The sequence below is a fragment of the Adiantum capillus-veneris genome, chromosome 26 (genome assembly GCF_014529385.1).
Source record: "Adiantum capillus-veneris isolate H3 chromosome 26, ASM1452938v2, whole genome shotgun sequence".
Lineage (NCBI taxonomy): Eukaryota > Viridiplantae > Streptophyta > Polypodiopsida > Polypodiales > Pteridaceae > Adiantum > Adiantum capillus-veneris.
Genome location: NC_140956.1, coordinates 81,537,401 through 81,564,296, shown reverse-complemented (window position 1 = coordinate 81,564,296; position 26,896 = coordinate 81,537,401). Strand labels below are relative to the sequence as shown.

Sequence of the window (26,896 nt, the reverse complement as noted above, 5' to 3'; positions counted from 1 at the left end):
ATCTTAATACTTCTCTCGTCCATCAATCATTCTCTAAATCCTAATCTAATCCTACAGTCCTACAATCATAAAAGTTATTTAACAAGAACAACCTACGTCCAAGATACCTCTACACAACAAAAGATGGCAATCTTAAGCTATGCGGTTTTAAAAAGAAAGTTTTGTCTCTAGGTGATCTTAGAGGAATTTAAAGGACAACTGCACAAGAAGCTTGTGTTTTTCCCTAGTTTAGGTCTCTTTGATCCCCGGCAATGGCGCCAAATGTGGAACGGGTGTCTAACCTCACTCCTATCTTATTGCAGACATAGCGAGAACCACGAATATAATTGTTAATCCATGGGACGAAGCTGACTCACTCGACTAGTGCATAGAGGCTACAAGAGATTGTCAATATCTTGGAAAACCACATAGAACTCGTATGTAACTCAAGCTACACTCAAATGACAGAAATCACCAAAAGCTAGTTGTTAATTGGCAAACAAATAATAACCGTTACAACATCAAATGACATCCAAACGTTATGAAACTTCTAGAACACTTTTAGAAGACCTAAGCACACATGCTTATGGTCTCAATTCTCACTTTAGGTTAAGTGCAAAAATCACAATTATTAACAGCAGCAGTGAGTTTTTGTGTCTAAATGCTTAGCAATGATGCCTCAATACCCCGCTTATACTTATTTTTTGATTTTTAAGCTTAAATTCCTACTTATGATGAAATTAGGTTGTGGCTCAGCGACGCCAAAAGCTACGTATTACCATGAAATGCTTACATCAACGCCTAGAGCTCTTACCTGCGATTGCAATGCAACAGACGACACTGCAATGTGACAACCGGGAAGGGAGTAGGAAGCGCGAGAAGGACGGAAGTGAGTGTCGTTAGCTCACACCATGTTTCTATAATCCAAAACTTACAAAACACTACAAGAGGCTATTCATATTAGCGACGCTCACACAACGACGCTCAAAAAAAAAAATATCGGCGTCGCTATGAGCGTCGCAACTTTCTTTGTAAATTTGCGACACTCATAGCGGCGCCCTCAAGCAAGGAGCAGGTAACGCTCTCCCTCTCTCTCTCTCTCTCTCTCTCTTTTTCTTCTCCACACACACACACACACACACACACGAGGAGAGGAAGGAGAGCCAGGTATGCTCCTTCCCTCTCCTCATTCTCATGTTCCCTTCCCCTGTTTCTCTCTCCCTCTCTCTCTCTCTCACACACACACATAGTGTTTTTGAGAGAGAGAGAGAGAGAGAGAGAGAGAGATAGAGAGAGAGAGTACAAACAAAAACAAAAACGCACACACACATACATAAACAAAGAATGCACACACACATTGAGAGAGGAAAAGAGAGAGAGAGCATGCATAAACAAAAAACGCACGCATTGAGAGAGGAAAAGAGAGAGAGAACATGCATAAACAAAAAACGCACATGTTGAGAGAGGAAAAGAGAGAGAAAACATGCATACGATCCAAAAAAACGCACACACATTGAGAGAGAAAGAGAGAGAAACTAATTTAACGTCGTAGGAAGCTAATTAAAATTAAAAGACCTAAAGATCTAGTCGACGAGGAGTTGAACTCAAGACCTATTATTCAAGAGGGAAATGGCATAATCAATCTATCATACTTGGCATGGGTGATAGAAAGGTTATACCATTTATCTCTTTTTATTGGCACACACATCCACATACGCGCACACACACAAGAAGAAGAGAGTTATAACGTCGTAGGAAACTATCTTAAAAGACGTTAAAGATTAGGTTATATGTAGACTTACATTAAATTAGATTTAGGTTTATTTTTAACTAGATTTATGTTTATTTACGCTAGATTTAGATTTACGTTATATTAGATTAGATTTAGGTCTCCATAGACTGCGATGCCTGCATGAAGCGGGTGAAGAAAGCCTTCAATGGAATATAGGGTATTGCTGCCTTCACTCATGGTGGGCTCCATCGATCCAAAAGTACTGGTGAAATGTCTTCTGAAGATAGGGAAGAAGGTGGATCTTCAGGGCGGCAAGAGTCACTACATCCCCGACACAATGACCATCTAGACAACCTCTAGTCATTCAACAGCAACTTCAAAGTTAGTAACAAGAGCAAGAACGGTCTAAAGGGCCAATTGCTGTCGTCAGATGTGGATGGAGATGAGGCAGCGTCACCGCCGGAAGTTAACTCTCACATCTTTAGTGATGAGAATGCCAACTCTTGCCGAGTTTAGGGAAAAATTATGTGTTAAATCAGTTTTAAGGTTCTTATAATCCCTGTTAGTTTAGTTCTTTGTTTTTAATATAACATAATTAGTTTACTTTAATAAAACTCTAAATGTATAATGATCTGATAGATTTTTACACGACTATATCATATTTTTATGTTGTGTAGATTGCTGAAAGAGCACATACTACCAGCTGACAATGTGATGCCAGATTCCCGAGATGAAGCAAGAAATATTTTGCGAAACTTGGGGATGGATTACAATTCTATCCACGCTTGTCCTAATGACTGCATTCTTTTCAGAGGGGAATACATAGACATGGAGAAGTGTCCGAAATGTGATTCCGAAAGATATCGAGTAGATCTCCACGGGAAAAAAATTCCACAAAAGGTTTTGCGACATTTCCCTCTGCTTCCTCGCATCAAGCATTTCTTCGAATGTAAGTCCATGGCCGCCCTAGCATCATGGCATGAGGAGAATAAATCTTCAGATGGTGTGCTACGAATTCCTGCAGATTGCGTAGCCTAGAAACATATAGATGGAACATGGTCGGATTTTGCCAGGGAAGCTCGAAATTTGCGCTTAGGCCTGGCTATGGATGGCGTAAATCCATTTGGTCAAAGATCAACATCTTACAGTGTATGGCCCATTGTCATCGTCAACTACAACATTCCCCCGTGGTTGACTACGAAGAAGGGGCACCTATGGCTAAGCTTGATTGTGCCAGGGCGATATAAAGTGGGGAATATGGATGTGTATCTTCGTCCACTATTGGAAGAGCTACAACAATTGTGGATTGGCATAGAGGTGGTGGATATGAGCCGCCACACACGACGACAGAATGCTTTGATCAGAGGCATTCTAATGTGGACCAAGCATGACTATCCTGGGCTAACAGAATGCTCAGGTGATCTATTGACACTCCTCACTCAGACACTGTAAATCTTGTTTTTTCCCATAGTTGATCTATTATCATGTGTATACATGCAGGGCTTCAAACAAGCGGATACAGAGCATGTGTCACATGTGGACCTAGACTGAATGCACGTAGGGCACCATCACTGAAGAAGCAAATCTACGAAGGTCATCAAGCGTATCTTCCAGAGAATCATGTGTTACGCGACGGCTTTTTGGGAAGAGAGCCACCAAGGATGTCTGCACAAGCATGGTTAGAGCAGAAGGAGATGTGCGATGACGGATTGCCTCCAAGGATGAAGAGACTATCTCTATGGTACGAGTTCAGGTGCATCTTCTTGTTCACATAGTTGATGAGGTGGAAATAGCTGGCACAGTTCATTCCAGATGGATGTTCTTCTTAGAACGTTTCATGAAAATGCTTAAGGGATATGTGCGTCAAAAGGCACGTCCGGAGGGTAGCATGGCAGAAGGTTGGTTGGTATCAGAGTCCCTAGTGTACATTGGAGAGTGGCTAGACGGATTTGATAAAGCCCGGGACACGCTATGGCGAACCATAGATGATGAGCGCATATCTGGGATTGTCATGTGCAATCTCGGTGTTGAGAAGAAGATGACGGAAGATCTAGAGGCTAAAATCAACCAATTTTGCATGCTTCACAATCCAGTGATGCAAAAGTGGATTTCACAATATGAGGATGCAAAGCAAGAGCCACAAAGGGCACAGATCGAGTGGAGATGGGGAAGACGACCACCGATGCACTATCCAGCGGTTCTGGAGAGCCTACCAACCTTCATGAGCTTAAGATGGTTGCACAACCAATTGAAAAGCGCACAACAATGCGGTGACGAAGTGACTGAGGAAGAGTGGGAGTACTCTCGGGGTTGCGCGACCAAGGTAAGTTTGCAATGTACGACTAGCAAGTGACTTTATTTATAAACGTTTGAACGGCCACTCATAATCTTTGTTCGTTGTAGTATAAGTCATACACAGCAGCATGGTGTAAAGGTCGACATTTTAGGGTGGAACGAATCGACAAAAATCGTTTTACTCAAGATTGTGGAATCATGGCAAAATTTGAACAGTCTAGTCGACGACGTTCCTCTGATGCAGATCCTGTGGTGGCGGAACTCACTTACTTCGGCACGCTGCAAGAGATTTTGAGGATCGATTACAGAGGATTTTTTGTCGACTTGTTCGACGTGCAATGGTTCAAGATAATCATGGAGGGTCGCAACGCTACTGTGCGTAGAGGAGAGTCTGGTTTTCTTGAGGTGGATTCTACTAAGAAATGGACTGACCTAAGAGACACTTTCGTACTACCCGAGGATTGTGAACAAGTAAGTATGTAAATAGTTAACATCCCCCTTTTACAAGTTATGTGCTTGAAAGCTCTCATGTAAGTTATGTGGCTCTGGCAGGTAATATTTCATCCTACAAAGTCTACATCAAACTGGTGGTACGTCATAGAGGTAGCCCCTTGTAGTGCAAGGACGTATGAAGGCTACCATGTGCCAATCACAACGGCATCAATGGAGGAGATCAGAGAAGATGCTCAATCAGAAGCCGCTGCGGTGGTGCCAGACGAGCATCAAGATGCTACTACTCTATATGGGGTGCATGCAGAGGAGCTACAAAATGAAACAGAGGATATGTGTTTAAACGGAGAGCTCTATATAGATATAGGAAGTTATGCTGAGTTATGCGAGGATGAGAGAGAGATCTCTTAAAGCCAGAAATATTGTATTTGAACAATTTTGCTCCGTGTTGTAAAAGCTCTGGCTCTCTAAGTACCTTCCATGGTGTATAACGCTCTTTTCTACTCGCGCTCACATCTTTTGATTGAAAATTCTGAGTTTTCGACTTGCCTCTTCTATCACTCAATTCATTGCGTCATTGTAATTATATGCTTCATTACGTCATTGTATTTAATGGTCTTTGCGTCATTGTCTACTCTATTCATTCAATATTAAGTTTAAATATTCGTGTGTTTAATGCAGGTATGGATGATGAGGAGTTTCTTTCTTCTTTGTCACCGCAGTAGAGACAGTGGTACGTGGACCGTCATCGCTCTGGCGCATCATCGCGCGTTCCTACTCCATCCGCATCTCCCTCTCTTTCGGAGCATTCGGCGCGCTCCGAAGCTTCGGCGTCGACGAGAAGAGCTTCACACTCGTCTAGACACCGGCGCTCTAGTGGTGGCGGTGGCGGTTGTTGTGGGGATTCCGCCACCGATGCCTCCACACCGCCTCGTGTTCGACGAAGCTCTTTACCCTCCCCTTCTTTGCCCTCCCCCACACCAGCCACAGCATCGCCATCTACGCCAGGTTTTGCACGGCTGACTGTTCCTAGAAGTTACACACCTCTACCTACTCCGCCAAGAGCCACCCCACTCGACACTCCTCGCTTCGGGGCCCAGACGCCGGTGGAGACACCTGACGTCCGTACCCCCATCGACACGTCGCTAGAGACCCCTGCCGGGACACCCAGGTTCACGTGTCACCGGCCAGAGGGCTTGTCTTCCTCCATCGACTTCAGCGGCGGCATCATCATGGATGATGACGGCAAGAAGGTGATCTCGCGCATGCGTGGTCTTTGCTCTCAGCTGTTTAGACACTACATACTAAACAAATGGAGTGATGTACCAAGTGATTTAAAAAACAGAGTCATCAGCATACTTCATGATGAGTTTCCCGTTCCAACATGGGATCAGCGCTTCAATGAAGACCTGATGAAGATTCGAATGCGCGAATACTGCAAACACAAGCGTTCCGAAGTGCAAAAAGCAATCAAGAATGGGTGGAACAGGACAGATTGGGTGGCCAAAGAAGATTGGAAGAATGCGAAGAAAGCAGCGCGCGAGAATCCCGACAAGTGGAAGCAACAAAAGGATGCAGCCAGAGCGCGAGTAGAGGCAGGGTCGATGACAGGACGTGATCCCACACCGTACGAGCGCGAGTACACAGGCACGAAGGGCTTAAACGCCTTGATGGACATTCTCAGTTCTCGCGGTGGCATGGTTAGTATTAGGGTTTACTCTTTTTTATTTTTTGTATTGTTTTATAAATGTCGTTATATGTTTATACTTACTGAAAGCTGTCTTATTGTCTTTTTTTGCAGAATCCGACAGATACGCTGCTTGGACGCGATGAGACGTCTGACTAGACGACGTCAGTTTAGCCGTAGCTAGATAGCATTAGTTTAGGGTTTCTCATAGCTTATGTATCATGAGACGGATTTTATACGTCTTTTTGAACCATGTATATTATTACATTTGTCACCGCAGTTTCTTTTGCCAATCAATTCTTTATGCCTATGATGTTGTACAATTGTCATTATTACATTTGCCAATCAATTCATTTTGCCTATGATGTGTACAATTGTCAATTTTGCAAACAATGCGTCTTGTGGGTGACTATTTTGGGTCTATTATCTACCCTTGCACTTTTTTAAAAAAGTGAATCAAGTACAATATGGTTGATGGGTGGCAGGGCATTCAATGCCCTGCCACCAAAAAAAAATTCTCTCAGGCGTCGCTATTTATGGCTCTGTAGCGTCGCTATAGTCTTCAGTGTAAACGTCGCTATGAGCGTCGCTATGAGCGTCTCTATACAGAGACGCTCATAGCGACGCATATAGCGATGCTGGTAGCGACGCTCGTAGCGACAGTTTTAGCGACGCCGGGGGTTATAAAAACCCAGTGTATTTCCGTCGCTAACAGCGTCACAAGAGCACACAACCTCTTGTAGTGAAATACTTACAAAAATTTTCTTTTATACCATTGCCAAGGTTTTTGTTGTCAAAACTAATAATCTGAAAGCTCTAACTAAAGATAGGTTGATACAATCTAGAGGCTTGTAGCACCGGCTCATCAATTACATTGTTCATATGGAAAGTAGGAGTTACAACATTCCCGATTTATGAAAATAATATAAGTGTTTTACAATAAAAGCTCCGAAAAATGTTATTCGAGTTAGCTTGCTGCTAACATTGCCTTCAGCTCTTGCCTTCAGCTCAGCACCCAAGGAGAAGCCGGCTTCGGTTACACGACGTCTCCGAACGGAGTCGGAAGTCCTAACACCAAAACTTTCTCCAACACCTACATTGCTTTGCACACTGCTAATCGGTGTGTTTGGTGGTCCCTCTTGGGAGAAGGATGCTACATTTGTATTCTCATTATCATTATTGATGTTGATGTTGTCATTGTCTGCTTCACTATTGTCGTCGTCTTCATCCTCCTCCGGTGCCCTAGGTAGAAAGGCCTCCCCATTGAAGCCACCGGTCAACCCACGCACCTTGGGTGTTCTCCCAAGGACCTGAGACATTCTGTCAAAAAATTCCCAAGTGGATGGGGATGCGCTAGTGCCTTCTTCAACCCTTTTATCTCTTTGGTAAGTCTTGCGAAAAGAATCCCATTTATTCTTGCATTGTTGGTCCATGTAGGTGGATGAAAACTTCAAGTTCATTTGCTGAACGAGGCGAGACCAATGCTTCTTCTTGAAGTTTCCTTTGCCTAGGCTTGTCCACTTATCCTGGAAGAAGTGGATCAAGCACACGACCTTTGTCGTTGACCATTCCAAACCTTTCTTGAATAGAAAGGCTTATTAGCCTTGCTCTTTGGGTCTCTTCGCACCACCATTGTTGAAGACAAAGCATTTTTGACTGAGCTGACTTTAGTTCCTTGCTAAGAGAGTTCCTCGATGGTTGGAAACTCCAGTAGAGGTATGTTCTCCTCCATGGAGGGTAAAAGAATAGGATTTGATGGTAGAGATCCATTGAGACTTTGAGGCAATGAATGTTCAAGTGGCGGAATGCTCGGTAGGAATGTTGAGTAGATACAACATAATGTTGCTCTTGTAGAAGCAACTACATATGGATTGCAGTTATATAATAAATCTGATGATGAGGGTTTGCAAGTTTGTAATGGAAATGGCCTATTAACTTTGAGAGTAGCAAAAATTAGAGAAAGTACTTAATTTGAGAGCATAGCGGGTGAACTTAATTGATGGTAGCAACATAAAGATAGCATTTAGTTAACTTGGAATGAACAATACTTTGCAAGAGAGATATTTTAGAGAACATGACAACAGTTGAGCACCGGATTTATGTAGAGCCGGTCCCCCCTTCAATAGGCATTTTTATTATAGTTTCTCCCATCAAGAGAGACTTGTTACAATACAATCTTTGTGTTCCTTGTAACCTAGGTGATGCAATGAATATTGAAAGCTTCATGCATCACGAGGATAACATAAAGTTTGTGGAAAGCATTAACTATTCCAAGACTAAGTCCAAGACCTCAAACACCTTCGAAGGTGGAGAGAGCTAGTAGGGAATGAGGGTAGGGAAGAGGAAGAAGAAACATTTCAGAGGAGAAAGAATTAGTTCCTCACCTATCATCACTCTTCTTGCTAGCATACATAGTAGCATAGTAATGAAGATGGAGAAGATTGAAATCTTAAGCATTGAAGCATGGGTCTTGCAAGTTGGATTTCCATTCCATAGCCAAGAGTGTTGGTGTAGGCTCTCAACCTCTCTACTTGTTTGTAGAAGGAGAGGGAGCTCTTGCACAATGCACAATGAGTGAGTGAGTGAGAGAGAGAGAGAGAGAGAGAGATTATGGGAGAGTATACCCCCCAAGCCTGCCCCTAGCTTACTTGGTTGACCCCCCCTTGTAGCTCATGCTTGAAGCTCATTGGACCCCTCCAGGCCTAGCCAATCACAAGCAGGAGGCATTACAAGCAACTAGGGTAGTCTTGGGACAAGTGTCCCCCTTTTCCTTTTGAGAGAGAGAACTTGATAAATGAAAAAACAATTAATTAAATCTTCTAAATTATCATTGTACCCCTTCGATGGCCAACCAATAGGCTTTAGGCACACCATGAGGGAAACATGAGGAGGAACTTGACGAGTGTCCCTTTTAATTTCTTTGTACCAAGCTTGCGTTGTGTGAGGGTGTGTGTTCTCTCTCATCCCCCCTCTTGTAGGGATCATTGTTGACTTTGCACACCTTATCCCCAAGCACCTTAGTCAGCAAGCATGACAAAGCACCTCAAGCCTGGGTAGTGTTCCCGCAAGCACCTCAGGCTCCCTAGTTGGCAAGCATGACAAGCACCTCAAGCACCTTAGTCATCAAGTACGACAAGAACCCCAAGCACCTTAGTCATCAAGCACGACAAGCACCTCAAGCTTGGGCTTGGTTTCCACCTCAAGCTCTCAGCCCTAGCTCATGCGGGTCGCTGATACCAAAAGCTACGAACTACCATGAAATGCTTACGTCAACGCACAAAGCTCTTACCTACGGTTGCAACACAACAGATGGCACTGCATTGTGACAACCGAGAAGAGAGTAGGAAGCGCGAGAAGAAGAGAAGTGAGCGTCGTTAGCTCACACTGTGTTTCTATTATCCAGAACTTACAAAATTAGCTTTTATACCTTAGCCAAGGTTTTTGTGGTCAAAACTAATAATCTAGGAGCTCTACCGAGAGATAGTTTGATACAATATGGAAGCTTGTAGCCCTGGCTCATGTATTACACTGCTCATTTGGAAAGTAGGAGTTACAACATTCCTGATTTATGAAAATAATAAGTGGTTTTACAATAAAAGCTCTGAAAAATCTTATCCGAGTTATGCGAGTTAGCTTACTGCTAATAATTTTTTCATCTCATCACCCATGGAGGAGCCGGCTTCCGATAGATGACATCTCTTCTTGCATCACTGGCCCCAAACTGAGTCTAGAGTCCTAACACCAGAACTTTCTCCGGCACCTGCATTGCTTGGCACACTGTTTATTTTTGTGGTTGGTGGTCCCTCTTGGGAGGGGGCTACTACATTTTGATTCTCATAATCGTTATTGATGTTGACATTGTCATTGTCTGTTTCACTACTGGCATCGTCTTCATCCTCCTCCAGTGCCCCGAGTAGAAAGGCCTCCACATTGAAGCCACCGGCCAACCCATGCACCTTGGGTGTTCTCCCGAGAGCCTGAGACATTCTGTCAAAAAATTCCCAAGTAAATAGGGATGCCCCAGTGTCTTCTTCAGCCCTTTTCTGTCTTTGGTAAGTCTTGCAAAAAGAATCCCATTTATTCTTGCATTGCTGGGCCATGTAGGTGGATGAAAAATTCGAGTTCATTTCCTGAGCGAGGCGAGACCAATGTTTCTTCTTGATGTTTCCTTTGCCTAGTCTTGTCCACTTCTCTTGGAAGAAGTCGATCAAGCACATGACCTTTGTCGTTGACCATTCCAAACCTTTATTCAAATAGGAAGGCCCCTGAAGTGGTTATGGAAGAAGTACCAAAGGAAAAAAAGTAAGGTAAACCTAGAGGACCTTCTTACAAATTGAAATGTAACATTGAACTACCTACAGATTTGAAGAAAGTTTTTTAAGAGCACATTCTCAATAGCAAGGTGGAGCTCACATTGGGTCACATCTTGGGAAGTGCCAAGTGTGATTTTCATAACGAGATAATTGACATTATCAAGCAAAAATGCAAGATACGAAGTGAACAAGAAATTGATACAGTTAAGAGCCAAGTGAATTATTACATTGAATCACTGTTAGATGCTATTGAAAAAGTATTTGAAGATCAAAAGCCAAATCTTGTTGTGGTTCCAAATCCAATTATACATGAGGTAAGGCATGCTCATTTTAATGATAATGAAGATGAAGAGGTGGTGCCTAAGACTCACTTTTCAAGGACTCATTAGGCTAAAGAAACGACAAAAATTATTGTGAAGCTTGGTGACATTGAAGAGCCAGTTTTAGTACTTGTGGATCATGGCTCAGAAATCAATCTTATGTCAAAAAGCTTGCACTAGAGTGGAAAATGGCCGATTGATGTGGATCACAGTTGGCTGATTCGAGCTGCTAACATGCTTCCAGACAACCTTTAGGGTGCATGTGCAAATGTAAAGGTAACTATTGGGATGTTTGTGATGAACATTTTTTTTTTATACAGGAACATTCCTTTTATCCACTCATATTAGGACAACCATACATTAGGATTGTGCGCATGGAAACAAAGGTTCTAGATGATGGTTCAACTTATGTAAGGATATAAAGACGAGATGGTAAAAGAGATGTCCAGTTTTTTTCTGTGTGTTAACCATGCTAGGAACAAAGATAGTTTACGTGACCATCTATTGCCAAAGATACATAAGGAATTCAGAGAGCACAGTTTTTCCTGGGATTTTCTTTGTGCCACTATAGAGCGGGACTATGGTGGTAAGGATGAGGAAAAGTTGTTAAGCTTTCTCTTCATGAGTTTTGGGCTTGACATCAGAGGGTTCAATGTCATACAGTAAATTTAATGAGTTACCTAAATGGGAAAAGCAGTATGTTTCAGGTATTCAAAGTGACTTGAAGGCTTGTAATGTGGTTGAACCAGATGATGTTATTTCAGGAATCTTTGAAGAGGTTTCTTATGTGGATATTATGTCAAATCTTGAGGAGATCAACCAATATAGACTACAAAGTGGAACCAATGTTGTGAAAGGGCATTCAATGGATGTTTATGAACTGTTGACACTTATAAAGGAGGATCTAGGTGACGCAATTGAAGTCCAAGTAGAGACAAAGTACAAGAATGTTGCAAAGAAGGTGAAGCTAGTGGCTACACCCTTGCAAAATGGACTGATGAAGTGATAAAGGAAGATTTTCGTCAACGTATGCTTAGAAATCCAAAGCAATTGGGCATAAATTCACTAAAGATACATTGAAGTGGCTAGAGAATGGAGAAGATGGTTTCCTTATTGATGAGGAGATCAAATGTTTTCAAGAGATGCTGACAAAACATGGTAAATCTTTTGCCTTTGAACTTGGTGAGACTGGATGTGTAGATCCAAATTTTGTTTCTCCTATGGTCATATTTACTATTCCTCACATGCCATGGAGTTTATGTGCTATTCCTGCTCCTAAAGCTCACTTACCAAATCTTATTGATTTGTTGAATGAGAAGATAAGAATGCGTATTTTGGAACCATCATGTTCACCATATTCCAATCAATGGTTTACTGTTTCAAAGAAAAATAATACCTTAAGTTTTATAAATGATATGCAACTAGTCAACAAAGTAACAATCCGAAATGTGGGTACAGGTCCAATTGTAGATGAGTTTGTTGAAGCTTTTACTGGTAGACCTATCTACTCCATGGGTGATCTTTACTCAGGATGTCAGGCCAAGGGCCAGAGGGCAGGGCCCCAACCTAAGGGGTTCAAGGACCTAGGCCACAGGTCGGGCTATAGGTGTGGACACGGGATCCAATTAGGCCCTATAAATGGTTGGTTGGGTGGTGGATCCGCTAAGCAGCCTCCCTAGGGTCCTTTCATTGGTATCAGAGCGAGGGGAGAGGGAGAGTAGCAATTTGCTTAATTTAGCCTGCATGAACCTAAACTTAGAAAAGCAAGTCATGCATGCAAAAAGAAGCGTGTGATTCTCTCTCTCTCTCTCTCTCTCTCTCTCTCTCTCTCTCTCTCTCTCTGTGTGTGTGTGTGTGTGTCTCTCTCTCTCCCCAAGGGGTTCACCTTCCATAGTATGTAAGCTATCACGTGAGTTCAACAGAAGGGTATTTAAATCCCTTACAAATTACAGAAATAAATTTACATAAGGACATGTGTTTTACAAATCTCAAAAAATTTTACAGAATTTAAAAGAAAAGGGTTCATTATATTTCCTAGAAAATTCGTAGAATAGGGATTTTAGAAAAAGAGCCTGCACGCACGTGATATGATGGTCTTAAATATATTGAACCCCCCAGGTCTCTCTCTCTCTCTCTCTCTCTCTCTCTCTCTCTCTCTCTCTCTCTCTCTCTCTCTCTCTCTCTCTCTCTCTCTCTCTCTCTCTCTCTCTCTCTCTCTCTCTGGTCGTGGAGAAAATACCGCACGTGGGAAGCGCTCTCGACGCATAGAGAAGATTGTGCCAGACTTGCACAAAATTACCTTGCGGTGGCTCCAAACAAGATAGCCATGTCCTTGTGAACAAACTCCGTCTCTTACCCGAGGGCAGATAAAGTATCTACTATGCGTTATGAGCTTCTTTGTCATATGCTCTATTGCTCATCACGGTCTGGCCCACCATCAACATATTGGTTTACACTATAAGGGATGATACCCCTTCTCTTGGGCAGTTTTTGTTTGTGGGAAAGGCCCGGTTTCCACCTCCACGGGCCGGCACGACAGCTGAAGTTCTTGATCAGCCACGGCTCAGGAGTTTAAAGTCTTTTGATTGGCCAAGGTCCAAGGTTCGAGGACTTTGCAAAGGGAATCCACCCGTGATCGGTGCATGCCAACGGCTAGGGTTTGAGGGCTTTGCAAAAGGAAGCTACTCGTGTTCAGTGCATGCCAAGGAAAATTTCCTTGAACGGCTATTGCACTATCGAATTTAAAATTTATTGGCTACGAGACTCATCAATTGGCTACGAGCCAATTGATGAGTCTCGGTTCCATCACCTTTGGAGTTTGAAAGAGATTTCAAAGCAATTTTTGCAAAGAAATTTTTTTTGATCCGAATGCTACGAACAAGTGGTCCTTTCTACGGTTATTCTTTTTACTCCAAACACTCCACTAGTTGACCATGGATTCAGATATAAACATGCATCATAGTTTTGATTTTGAGAATCAAACGCATGTGGCACCTGCAGTAGGCCAAGATTCACACACTCTCAGGGAGCATGCCAGTGCAACTCTACTGGCATGGATGACAGCATAGAGATGTTAGATTTGCAAGAGTTTAGAACATTGCATGCACACATGTCTGTTTTAGAACGTAATTTTGCAAATTTAAATGAAAATGTCACTAAATTGACTACTTTGGTAGCACAATTTATGGAAAGTTATGCAAAGGGACCTCCTGTTGGCACGGAGCAAAGCTCCAACCTGACAAATGACTCTACTCCAGACGAGTTCCAGCCTCTCACTTCGAAAGAGGTGGATGCTTTGATGTAGAACACCAAGCCACCTATTTTTTGTGGGGAAAAGAAGGACCATAATAAATATTCAATAAATATTCTCCTGAGTAAATCGGATGGTATTCATAATCTGTGTCATACTCCGGATGCACCCAAGGCGTTGAAAATGAGTTTGACATTGGAAGGTAAAGCCTATAAGTGGTGGATGGCCCTCAAGGAGAAAAATCAAGTACCACGTTCATGGGATGCCTTTGAAAAGATGTTCAGGAAAGAATTTTTTCCTACTAATGAGAAGGTCATAAATTGGACTGCATGAGACAATTGTTCCATGCGTCAACATAAATCATTACTTGGTTATATCTTGCACTATCTCGATGTTATCCTCAAGATGGATGGTCTAGATGACTTCCAGCATGTTTTGGGGTTTGTTTGTGGGCTGACTCCAGAGCTTATGAAGCATGTGAAAACCCAGGACCCCAAAACACTTGAGGAGGCTATAGTGCAAGCACATATTCATGATGTTCCTGAAGATAAAACATTGCATAACACGCATAATAGTTTATATACACATGCATCTCATAGCAATAATAAGAGAAAATTTGTAGTAGCTGCATCTGATGTATCTAAAAAGCCCAAGGGGCCATCTCTCTACGGAAGAGTCTGAAACGGCCAAAAAAGAGAAGTTGTGTTTTGGTTGCATGGGAACTAGACACAGCAAAAAGGATTGTCCCAAGAGGAAATTTGTTGCCCAAAGTAAGGAAAAAGCAGTGCACATGATGCGGTTGCTTCCTTTACAATCCTCTCCTCATTTTTCCAATATGGAAGATAGCACACACCGAGGAGGTGCATGAGTGTTGTATCACGGCCTCTATGTGGCAACTGGCTTTTGGTCCACATGACGTAGTGCGTATGCATGGTTATATCCAAGGTCACAAGGTGAGAATCCTAGTTGATGATGGTGCATCGCACAATTTCATTTACTATAAGTTAGTGAAAAGGCTCAATTTGCCCCAGACTGCTAGTTCCCACCGCTACAAGGTAGCAATGATAAATGGCCATGATGCCAAATTTTGGGATACTCAAGTCTTGAATGTGCCATTGGAAATAAAAGGGTATCATACATCCTTGAGTTTCCAGGTCATGAATATGGAAAGGGCAGATGTGGTGCTTAGCCAGGAGTGGTTGCATGGATTAGGGTCCTCACTTAAACATAGCTATGAGCATAATAGTTTGATGTTTGAATCCAATGGTACACATGTGTTGTTGCTTGGAGAAAAGGATGTATCTCCCTCCCTACTCCTTTGTACAGTCGAGCTTATGAAGCTGTAATTGCTTTAACTTCACAAAGTTGTTGCTCCATGATTTCTTCTTGGCTAGTCATGGCTCTTACTACTTCCTCTTAGAATTGCCCTTCTTTTCGGAGAAAGAGAAGGAGACCTTGGTTTGATACCATTGTCACAAATAGGGAGAGCATATCTTAGCTAAAATCAAAGATCAAATATTCCAGAGCCAACTTTGAAAAGAGAGAGAGAGAGAGAGAGACTTGGATTATTGTGTCAAATTGTATCATATTAGTTGTATTCCGTAGTTTTATGGGTGTTTCTCTCAAGGATATCATTGTATATTCGTAGGGTTTCACCCATAACGTTCTTGTAATTTGGCGATAGCCAAATTGTCATGTAATGCAATAGGGCTAGGCCCAAATTTAGAGAGAGAGAGAGAGAGAGAGAGAGAGAGAGAGAGAGAGAGAGAGAGAGAGTGATAGAGGAGCCACCTCCACGTGGTGGCCCTGGAAGTAGTGGCTTTGCTAGCTAACTAAGAGGTCGCCACCCTAAGCAATTGTCGTACTTCTCAGTGTGATGGTTGCTTAGGGTTTTTCATTCTCTTCTTCCTCCCCTCCGTTTGGCTCTGCATGTTACTCGTCATGCCTGCGGTGCTTTTTTTCTTCCTTGTTGTATTTTTTATTTTGACGTAGGTCTTTACTTTCTTGCTTTGGTTTTTGATGCATGTTTTGTTTGCTTGTGTTTTTTTGTTTTGTGTGCAGTGCTTGGTGGATTGTGTGTGTCTGCTTGCATTGCTTGCTTCCTTCTAATGGGTGGGTGTGTTTCTTGATTGCTTATGGTTGCTTGTGTATGTTCTTTGTGTTTCTCCTGTTTTTGGAGTTTCTTGCAGGTGCTTCAAGGGGTTGGGATTTGGTGGGTGGAATTTAGCCTCGTCTACAACTTTTGTCTTCAAAATCCTTCCTTTCTGTTGTAGGTTGTAGAATCCATAGCTTTGGATTCCTCCCAAAGATGGCAAGAGGCATCCTTCACCATCTTATTCTGTTTCTTGAAGATGATTTTGCAAGTTGTGAGGACTTTATTCTTTCATTTTATTCAAGATTTGCAGAGAGGTTTTGTTCTTCGTGGTGCATATGGTGATCTGGTGGTTGGCTCCATCAGTCGTCTGAGGAAGCTTTCAAGCATGAAGACCTACTTCAGTTTCCTCCATATGTCTCTTTTGCTGATATTTTTCCCTCCTTGTGAGTGTGGTTTTTTCCCTCAGCTTTGTATTCCTTGGATATCTAGAGGGTTTTTTTCATCATTGTTTATCTTGTCATGTAATGCCTTCAGAATTTATGATTTTATCATGTAATGCCTTCTAGCCTGATGTAATTTGTACATTGTAATATCAAGGGTCAAGCCCCTCTTTGATTGATTGATTGATTGATTGTGTGTGTGTGTGTGTGAGAGAGAGAGAGAGAGAGAGAGAGAGAACATTGTAATATCAAGGGTCAAGCCCCTCTTTGATTGATTGATTGAATGCAAGGTAACCAACCTGCAAGTGTTGTAGTAGGAATTTGATACAATGGTCGTAGGCAAAGCATATGCATTTTGGAATTGTGGGTGCATGAAGCGCGCGAGAGTTGCGGAGTGCGATAATTGAGTATGAGCTCTTTCTGACTGGCACAATGCCTTGTTTGCATTGATGAATCATGCTAAATGTGTGGGCTAAGGGTTCCTTTTATAGAAATGAAAGTCAAATGTCTGGCCTGAATATAGGAATTATGGGAAGAAACTACTTAAATGTTTTTTAGCCTAAATATTGAATATGCTGTAACTTGCTTGTCCGAACTTAGCATCGAGTTCCAAAACTTGTTTCTAAATGCACATGCTACGTAGATTACTTGGAGACTCTCCAACATGGTGTACGAAAATGTCAAGACAACCCTAAAAATGAATATGAGTGAAACCGGCTTGCCACATGGCTAGGAGATAAATCAATCGAAATCAACTCACAAAATTGATACCTATAACCTGCAAGTAAATAGAACTGAATCTTCAAAAAGAAAACTGCAAAAGAGACACGAGAACGTGTAGTTCCATCTCCATAGGTATTGAACCTCAAGATGAGCACGTCCAAAGGGTATTTCTTTTCTTTATCTACGAATAGTACAACTCCTGAGTGCTTAGCTATCTTTGAGGCTCACAGTGTACACGGGCTTGTCCTTAGACATATCCCCAAGTTAGGCACGCGGGTCGTGTATTTATACCTCTTCGCATTACCCCAAGGCGAGGCTTTTGGCCTCTAAAAAGCATCTGCTATTCAGCCTTTAGAAAGTCAACAATGTAGATTAAATCAGCCACATGAGTAACAACCTATACGGTAGCACCCATGATTTCCGCCGCAAAACATGGGTCCATACAACTGTGCCACGTCAACATCTGATTTTTAATCCCTTTTTTCTTCGTTTGCATCTATTTTTTAATCTTTTCTCTATCATCAATCTCTTCTCTTCAATTTTAGGCTGGGAAGTATGCCATGTCATCACTTTTGTGACACCCCTGCCCCCCCCCCAAAAAAAAAAAAAGTAATCGTCCTCGATTACACCTGCAAAAAGAAGATAAAAACAATAGACTTTGTCAATAGTCATACATACTCTTCTACTATCCACACAAGACAATAGTCACAGAGAATGCATCGCAATATGGTGTCTCCAAATCAAAATCACCTTTGTCCAAATTATACAAAGACCCAATGGCCAATGTCTCTAGATGTCTACAGACCCCAGATGCACATTGATCCACACTATATCACACAATCACATTCATATAGTATTTCCCGTTGTTGAGACCTCAGATATAAACATGACGCACATCCACATAATTACATCGTCATCCCCATCGAGATCTTGAATGCAAACATGGTCACAGTAATGCATTCAGGCAAGATCACACAAACTTCTCTTAGATGCACTAAACACATCACAAATTTTAGAGAGGTAATATTGGGAGAGATTCTCATCTCATATACTCAAACAAATTCTACACAATCGAAAAGAGTACATCATTCATTCAAGGATATCCTTTCGTCTTCTATGTACATACATATAGCATCCCGAGGCAGAGTACGTTCAGCACATTGTGCTCTCGACATGTCAAAGACCATGCCGGCTGATGCTATCCAATCTATGTTGATCCCTTGAAAAGGGAGTGGAGTGACTCCCGCATCATGTAGCATTGTGTGCCCCTGACTCATCTGTTGAATCTCACTGTGCTTCCATATCAGCTACTACTGCCAATACCAAAAGCCTCAAGGTAAAGCTCTATCGACTAAGGAGTATCTACCAAGTACTCCTCCTCCATCCACTTTGCATCAAGAGCATGATAATTCTTGAACTTGACCAAATATCTACGGACTAGCTCTCCTTTCACCTTTCTATCCTTGTGGGCTAGAATCTGCTCAAGTTAAAGAATCTCCTCTGTTTCTTCGACCTTTGGCTGCATATCCTCTGGCACTTGACCTTTAAAAGGTCTCAATAGCTCACATGAAATTCATTGTGAATCCTCCCAACAATTTGGCAACTAACAAGACCCCTTGCCGAAGTTTTGGGCCCATCCTAACTTTGGTGTTGTCTGCACAAGCTGATCCCCCCTCGTATGGAATTTCTTGGCTGCCTTGCGATCAACAAATAGGCTGTGTTAGGGTCCCCTATTGGTGCATTCCAAGCCCATTTCTAGCTAGCTGGCTGTGTTTTGGTTCCGCCTTGGATCAGCCCATTGCCCTACATTTGCCCTCAAGTATGGTGGGTTTTGCGGCTGGCATGGGCTGAATTACCCTCTACATCATAGATTCATTCATGGCTGCCCGTTATGGTGCCATTTCTGCACCCTTTTTGCAACCATAGCCTCATCAGCATTCGATCAATTTTCAACCAAGGAGACATCTTGCTTTTGGGGTCCATTTCAGCCCCGAAAATCTCCTTTCGGATGCAGTTCCCGGTGCCTCATCGAGTGGCCATACCAAATCAGCCCCAAACCTCACAGGGTCACCTCCCTCTGCACTCTGTCTGTGGACGAGAAGAACAACCTCATTAACACAAGCAGCTTTAGACCAATTGCCACCTACTAAATATCATCCCATTTCATTGATTTTCTTGATTGAACTAGCAAACCTATAGCAAGTATAGTATATGAAACTAGCAAAAGTGAGGCCTTGCTATGTAGTTGCTAGATGGAACTAGTAAAATCATGTTTCCTACAAGCTTGCTATATAGTAATATAATGTTCTTGCTAGATGGATCTAGCAAAATAGAGCTGCTTTGTGATTACTGTGTAGTAAGGCATGGGCTGTAACATTTCCTACATAGTAATAGTTGCTACACATTTGCTCTCTAGTAATTTAGTGTAACTGATTACTGTATACTAAGTAGTAGGTTGTAACATTTCCTACATAGTAATAATTGCTACAAATTTTCTATCTAGTCATTAAATGCAAGTAGATGGATATAAAAAAGGAAGTTTCAATATAGTAAAATGTGTGTTCTCATGAAATTACTATGAGTTAAATGTCCCATCATTGGTCTCTTTCTCTTTCTCTCTCTTCTCTCTCTCTCTAACAAATTTCCAAAGGGAAGACTGAAGGCATGGCTTCTCAATTACACCTCAATTACCATCTACGACTTTTTGAGAAGAGAACTTTTCAAGCAAAAAATGAGTGTGCATGTCTATATGTAAATTAAATACGAAGTTTAAGGGGTATTGAGAACTCATCTACAGTCTTAGATTTCAAATGCATGTAGCGTACATCCATTTAGACCAGCATTCCATGCATTTTGTCAAAAGAGAGATCTTTGAAACAATACTTCATGGTAAAGCCCTAACAAACATGATCACCTCCCTCTCTCTCTCTCTCTCTCTCTCTCTCTCTCTCTCTCTCTCTCTCTCTCTCTCTCTCTCTCTCTCTCTCTCTCTCTCTCTCAAGTAAAGTCTTGTGTTATGTGGCACATCTTTCTTGCTCTCTATCTCCCAAGATTTACCAAGTATAGTGTCTCAATTGCTTTCAAAACACACAAATCATAGCAAGGAACATATCTTAGACTCATAGTTGTGGTGTATCTCTTGTACTTGGTTGCATCCCTTGCCTATGCAAAACATGTATTATGTTTTTCTAGAGCTTTGTGTGTCTAGAAATCCGCTTACATGTATATTTTTGGTATTGAAAGTTTTTCCATAGTTGAATATTGTCTCCTTGTCCTTTGTAAGATTAGTCTAAAGCATTGTGTGTTTAGAACTACACTTACGTGCATTTTCTTGGTTTTGAAAGTTTCTCAACATTTGAATGTTTCCTCCTTGTCCTAAGTAGGATTAGTGCTCGATTTCCACTTATCAATAGTGTTGTCAAGTTGGAACTCCTTTGTCCACCCTCACTCCAATCTTTTCCACCATTCCTTCCACTCACATCCACGATTTGATATGTCTTCCTCTCTCCCCACCTTCCTTCCCTAAAGGCATGATTACTACATTTTGTCCTTTATCATTGGCTCTCCCCTCTCCTCATCCTCCACCTTCCTTCTTCATGTAGTTGGTGCAACTTCCCCTTCCATGTCTAACTTGTTGGCCCTAACTGCTCCTACTTGGACCTGTAGTTCCTTGTTCTATCTTCTCATCTCTTTATTTAGTAGGTAGTCTCTTTGAGACTCCTTTGCTTAAAGGCCTTTAGTCCTTCTTTCTTGCTATATCTAAAGAAGGGGAGAGAGAGAGAGAGAGAGAGAGAGAGAGAGAGAGAGAGAGAGAGAGAGCTTCAAGCCTTCCTCTGCTTCTTGTGTTCTCTACCTCTTTTAATTGTAGTGCCCAAATTTCTAACCATCTTGCAATGTCACTATCTACAAAAATGCCAAGGACGCCATATGATTTCAGGGGTGCTCTATTTACCTACATATGTGTTTGTATGCTTTTCCATCCACCTTTTCTTTCAATAGACTCAACAATTCAGTTCTTGATATGTTCCTCTGCCTATCAATCTATGTAGTATTAGTCCTCTCTTTTATCTACCTAGCTTCTCGAGGGGTTCATTGTTCATTACCCCCTATATAACGTGCGTTCGCGAGGTATTAAAAAAATCCCTCTTTTAACATGTCTGAATGAACAAAATGACCCCTTATTTTAGATTTTTTTTTCAAAATTGAATATAAAAACCCCTTTTAATATATATTTGTTAAATTGCCTAAAATTTTTGCATTTTAAAACCCCTCCTTTTGAACTCATGTTATACATTAACATGATTACATAGCGCACCCCCCGAGCCTAGCTTTTACTTTGCCTATTGGCTATAAACCCATCTGTCAGTTCATTTTCCCATATCTTTCATGTATATGTATATTGTGTTCATGATTGTATTTCATATACATAATAGCATTCACATAATTTTTAATGTCATGCATTACTATGTGTGTACTCACAAATCCTCTTTTAGAAACATCCCTTATCTACATCGTAGTTTATGTACATAGAAATCTTGATTTCTCTAGCCTTAACTCTACATTTCTTGAGAAATATAATGTGCAGTGCAAAAGAATTATAAACTCGAGTATAAACTAAGCGAATTGCGGTTGTATTATTTATGAGATAGTTAATTCTTGCCATGTTTAATCTTTTCATGCATGTCTTTGATGCATACACAAATACACAAATGCATGTCCTTATAGTTCATATCTAGCATAGGATTGGTAAAAGAATTTAAGCACTTTCAAAGTGTGCTGCATCTTTTCAACATGCATACTCACATAGGAGATAGTGCTATTTTGAGACCGCTGAAATGGTTAATTATAACTTCATTGAGGAACTAAAGAAATTAGCAAGAGATAATGCCCTCATCAGTGGGTACAACCTGTAGGGTATGGTATGGAGGATTCCATCGTGGGCAAGCCATGGCAGCGAGGGAGAGTGCAGAAGCGAGAGAGGACATGAATGAGAGAGAGAGAGCTGGTCGACTCACAAATTTAAAAAAGGACACACTATATTCTTCTTGATGAAAACCTTTACATATATATGTGTGATGCCTTTCCATGCACACTCCACAAAAGGAGTGTTGCCTATCAGTTGAATAACTGTGGGTGTTTTCTATGGTCAAGGTCTTGGAAACCCAACAATCCCCCCCTCAAGCGCAAACCACATTCCACTCTCATGACATAGAGTTTGAGGTATACTCTTAGCCTTGAGTTTGTGGTATACTCATGATTCGTGAGTTTTAGGTGTATTCACAACCAAGGGTTTTTGGTATGCCCACAACCTGGTGCTAGGTCAGTAATTATTAACCCCCCCTTAAACTTGTTTCACCTTTACTATAAGAGATTATTACAAGTCTAGCACTAATTCATAGGCTTTCCATCCGTCGATCTACTTTGCTTTGTCACAAGAATTTGTCGAAGAATCCTCGGCGGACCACTTATTTGAAGCCGCATTTTGAGATGCTCGTCAAAGTGGAACAACTCATTGGAGTATTGGAGAGATTTCAACTAAGAAGAGAAGCCTAATGATAGGTTAGAGGAGAAGTGGGAGCAATTTCAGATTTGCTTTGTGTAATTAGTATAGGCAGATGGGTAGAGTACTATAGAGAAAAAGATAAGGCGATGATTGTAGACAAGAAGATAAGGTGGATGGCCAAATGACTATAGCATGTGAGTAGTCCAGGCAGACGGCCTCATGAATATAGATATATCTACAAGGTGTGATATGTAAGATCATGAGCTCATGTATAGGTCTATAAATCACTTCAATTTGGATCCAACCAACTAGACTCGTGTAGCAGCACATGTGGAAACCACCATTTAAACAAATGCAAACAAATTAGCCAACAACATTGCGAGAACCAATATGCTGAGTAGAGTCATGCCTTATGCTTAGCATGTAATATAGTCCATGGGTGTTGTCTTTTGTCTCAGCTTCCAACCGTACCGCTTTGAATATTGAAAATGTCGATTGAGGGTAAGGGAAAAAATGACGTTCCTAAATCTCTCAAAATAGTGTAATTTTTTTTTTCAAAGTAGCTTAATTTTTCCACATTTCGTCATTCCTAAATCTCTCAAAATAGTTCGAAATTTTAAAAAAAGTAGCTCAATTTTTCCACTTTGTAAAAGAGGTGAAGAGGGTACTTCGAAGGTGTAGGGAAAGGACCTCAAGTGTCCTTCCCCAAAAATAATTGTGACCACGTGGCGACCTGCGAAGGCCAGGAGCCACGTGGGAGCAATTATTTTATGGGGAAGGACACTTGAGGTCCTTTCCCGTCCGTCAAACGTCTAGGGGAAGGGGGCCATTTCAAGCAATGGGGTTTGTGCATTCTTCTGCTTTCTGCGAGGGTTTGTGCATGTTCTTTGCCTAAGGTGCTCTCTGCTGCTAGGGTTTGTGCATGTTCTTTGCCTAAGGTGCTCTCTGCTGCTAGGGTTTGTGCATGTTCTTTGCCTAAGGTGCTCTCTACTGCTAGGGTTTGTGCAGGTTCTCCTAGGGTTTGTGCAGGTCGCCTTGTCCTAGGGTTTGTGCAGGTTTTATGCGCTGCTTAGGGTTTTCTGTGCGTAGGGAAGAGTGTTTTGCTTTGCCTATGGCAGGCATGGATTTTAGGGTTTTGAGAGGTGGTGTTTTGAGGGGTCGAGTTCCGCAAGAATTTTGGTTGCTAGAAAGCGAGTGTGGAACTTTTTGGAAGGTATTTTGTGGGGTGAACCTCTCAGAGAGTATAGGTTCTTTTTGTTCGAAGGGAGAGCTTGGAATGAGTTCGCAGCCGACCTTCTGCCTTCTGCCTGATGTTGATGAGGATATTGGAGGAGGTGCATCTGGGCGTCGTGAAGCTGGAGGGCAGCTTGGGGGTGGTGCAGTTCATGGGGTTAGTAGTTCTTGTCGACCTAATGAAGCACCTGCAGATGGTGTAGGTAATCTTGGAGCAGTCGTAGAACTTGGAGCAGTTGTACAACTTGGAGCAGATGAAGCTTCTGCAGCAACAAATGTCAGCGAATTTGGGGGTTCTGGGACAAATGTCGAATTTGTATCAGCTGATGGAGAAATTTGTCCTTCTGCAGGTATTTCTTAACAATTCTTTGTGCATGCATGTTAAAATTAGTGATTTAGAATATGCATGTAAGTATGTTTTCTTAGGAATATTTAGATATGGATTTTTTAACTGATTTGTATGCTGTTTTGTTTGTAATTTGTGCTTTCTGCTGTGTAGGTGTTGTGTTGTGTTGTGTCTGCGTACTGTTTTGTTTGTAATTTGTGCTTTTTGCTGTATAAGTGCTGTGCTTTGTAGTATTGTTGAATGTTCTGATGCTGGTGGTGTACCTATGCTGGATGTGGAAGCTGGCAGCAATACTGTGCCACGTTTTCTTGTTGGTAATAGTGACCTTGAGGAGTTGTTGAGTGATGGGGATAGTGGGGCCACAAAACACAAGGATAATTGGGCACGTAAAAAGTTTGATACATGGAGGAAAATGTGTAGTGTGGATTGTGATATTCCTCTTGAGAAGCTGGATCTTCGTCAACTAAATGAAATACTTGCTAGGTTTTTTGTTGTGGTATGTAAACAGGATGGTGGCTTATTTCCATCAAACACATTGATGGGAATGTTGCGGTGCTTTGGTAGAATGATAAAAAAGGAGAAGGATTTGAGAGTTGCTGCTATTGGTATTGTTGAGGTTCCGTTTGATATTGTACGGAATCCTATCTTTAAATCAACTCAGAACGCTATTCTGGCTACGATGCGAAGGTCAGTCGCTGCTGGAGTTTGCAAGGAGAGGAAAAAAGCTTCAGTGATTGGTGTTAGTTTGCAGCAGGAGATTCTACCGGATGTTGATTTCAATATCCAGCATGGTCATGGGTGTCGAATGAGATTTGCTTACTTTTGCATGTTGCATTTCTCAATCAGGGGTGGTTTAGAGCTCTATAAGCTTGAGAGGATGATGTTCTCGCGTGGTAAAGATGAGCTTGGAGAATATGTTAGGTTGGTTTGTGAGTTTCAAGCTTATAGCGATAAGCTTCTTAGTTGGCACTTAGTGGTATTGAGTTTTTTCGTGCTTGCAGGTTTTGTGAGAGTGCTAGCAAAAATTATAAGGTTGACTTGATGCATTTTCAGCCGGAGCACTTTCGACCTACTGTTACAGTTCGTGATGATGATGTTGTATTGACATTTGATCAGTTGATGTGTCACATGCTGTGTATTGTTGAGGGTGATAAGAATCTGCTGTTTATGTTTTTGCAGCCAATTAACTCTCCTCGCATGCACGTTTAATAAGTTTTTTTGTCATATTTCTTGGTGTGGAATTTTTACATTTTTCTGAGTCAATTATCGATTACTAAATTTCTTGCAGATTTGGTATAGTCGTAACAGAGTGTCGGTGAAGGTGTTGAGCAATATTGTGAAGTCAATTGGCGATAGGACAGGAGTTGGTGGAAATTTCAGTAATAAGAGCTTACGAAGCACTTGTGTGACTCGAATGAGTCTTGGACAGGTGCCTTGCGAGGTTGGAATGATGGTGACAGGACATAAGCGTCCTACGTCATATGAGAAGTATGACCTCTCAAGTGAGGTGCGCATGGCTGCTGCGCAAGATATTCTGTCTCAGCCTTTTGACGGGTGTGGAAGACTAAAGGCCTACCCGTAGGTTTTGGAGGAAAAGTTCTCAAACTTCTGTCAGAATATTGAAGGTTGTGCTTTTCGTTGGTTAATGTAAGTTGATGATTGTTGGTGTTGGTAGTCTAATTGGTTTTACGGTTTTTGTTATGTGGTTCAGGTGGTGGTGCTCGTGGAAAGAAGCAAGATGTTGCTGATGTTGGTGGACAAATTGCTGCTGTTGGTGGTGGACAGGTTGCTGCTGTTGGTGGTGGACAAGTTGCTGCTATTTGTGGACAGGTTGCTATTGTTTGTGTTGGTCTTGCGGGAGGGTTATCAGCAAGGTTTGTTGGTGGTTGCACCGCTTCTACTATTGATATGTTAGTTGATGTTGGTAGTTCTTGTGCTTCAGCTGGTAATATTGGTTCCACTCGTAAAGGGTGTTCAACTGGTATTGCTGGTTCAGGTGGCAGTAAGGAAGTTGGTGTTGCTGGTAAAGGATGTTCAATTGGTATTGCTGGTTCACGTGGTGGTCATTTGAAGCCAAGTGTGCCTTTTGTTCCCTACAGAATAGGGGAAGACATTCCTTTTGATGAGATCCTTCTGTATGAGCTTCCGCGTGAGTCGGCTAGAGCTCTAGGTATTGGTGGTCCACATCTTCCTGTGTCAGTGTTTCCAGTTTGCAACATGTCAAATTGCGTTGTTAATGTATATGTCGGAAAGGAACATATACCCTTTGTACCTTTGGAGAAGAAGTAGTTGGACTGTTGGAAAGTTTGTAGCTTACGACAAGTAGTAGTTGTGCTGCAGAGAACTATGATCAATCTTGTTTTCCTGGATTAATTTTGTTAATGGAAATCGATGTTATATTTTATATTCTTTTGTCTCTCTGTGTAATAATATTTCTACAAAAGGGAATGCTTTCTACTGGTTATAGGCAGCATCTTTTTGACTTTAGTAGCAGTAGGTTGAATTTTTTCTTTTGCTGATGTGTTGACAG

The 26,896-nt window shown here is 41.7% G+C and overlaps 1 protein-coding gene and 1 pseudogene across 1 annotated transcript; both read left to right on the top strand.

Annotated features, from left to right (window-relative positions):
* Window positions 1-23,275: 23,275 nt before the first annotated feature.
* LOC147423730 (uncharacterized) lies at window positions 23,276-24,560 on the top strand. The gene is made up of 4 exons (XM_086501509.1): window positions 23,276-23,288; window positions 23,604-23,711; window positions 23,861-24,370; window positions 24,520-24,560. The coding sequence occupies exons 1-4, from the start codon at window positions 23,276-23,278 to the stop codon at window positions 24,558-24,560; spliced, it is 672 nt and encodes a 223-aa protein (XP_086357635.1).
* A 140-nt stretch (window positions 24,561-24,700) lies between these two features.
* Window positions 24,701-26,655, top strand: LOC147423729 (uncharacterized; annotated as a pseudogene).
* The last annotated feature ends 241 nt before the right edge of the window (window positions 26,656-26,896 follow it).

What these genes read in the sequence shown, in the direction of transcription:
- LOC147423730 (XM_086501509.1), top strand. An exon ending in TGCTGCTAGGGTTTGTGCAT is followed by an intron (nt 23,712 to 23,860) that starts GTTCTTTGCCTA and finishes TGCGCTGCTTAG; the next exon opens with GGTTTTCTGTGCGTAGGGAA. An exon ending in AGAAATTTGTCCTTCTGCAG is followed by an intron (nt 24,371 to 24,519) that starts GTATTTCTTAAC and finishes TCTGCTGTGTAG; the next exon opens with GTGTTGTGTTGTGTTGTGTC.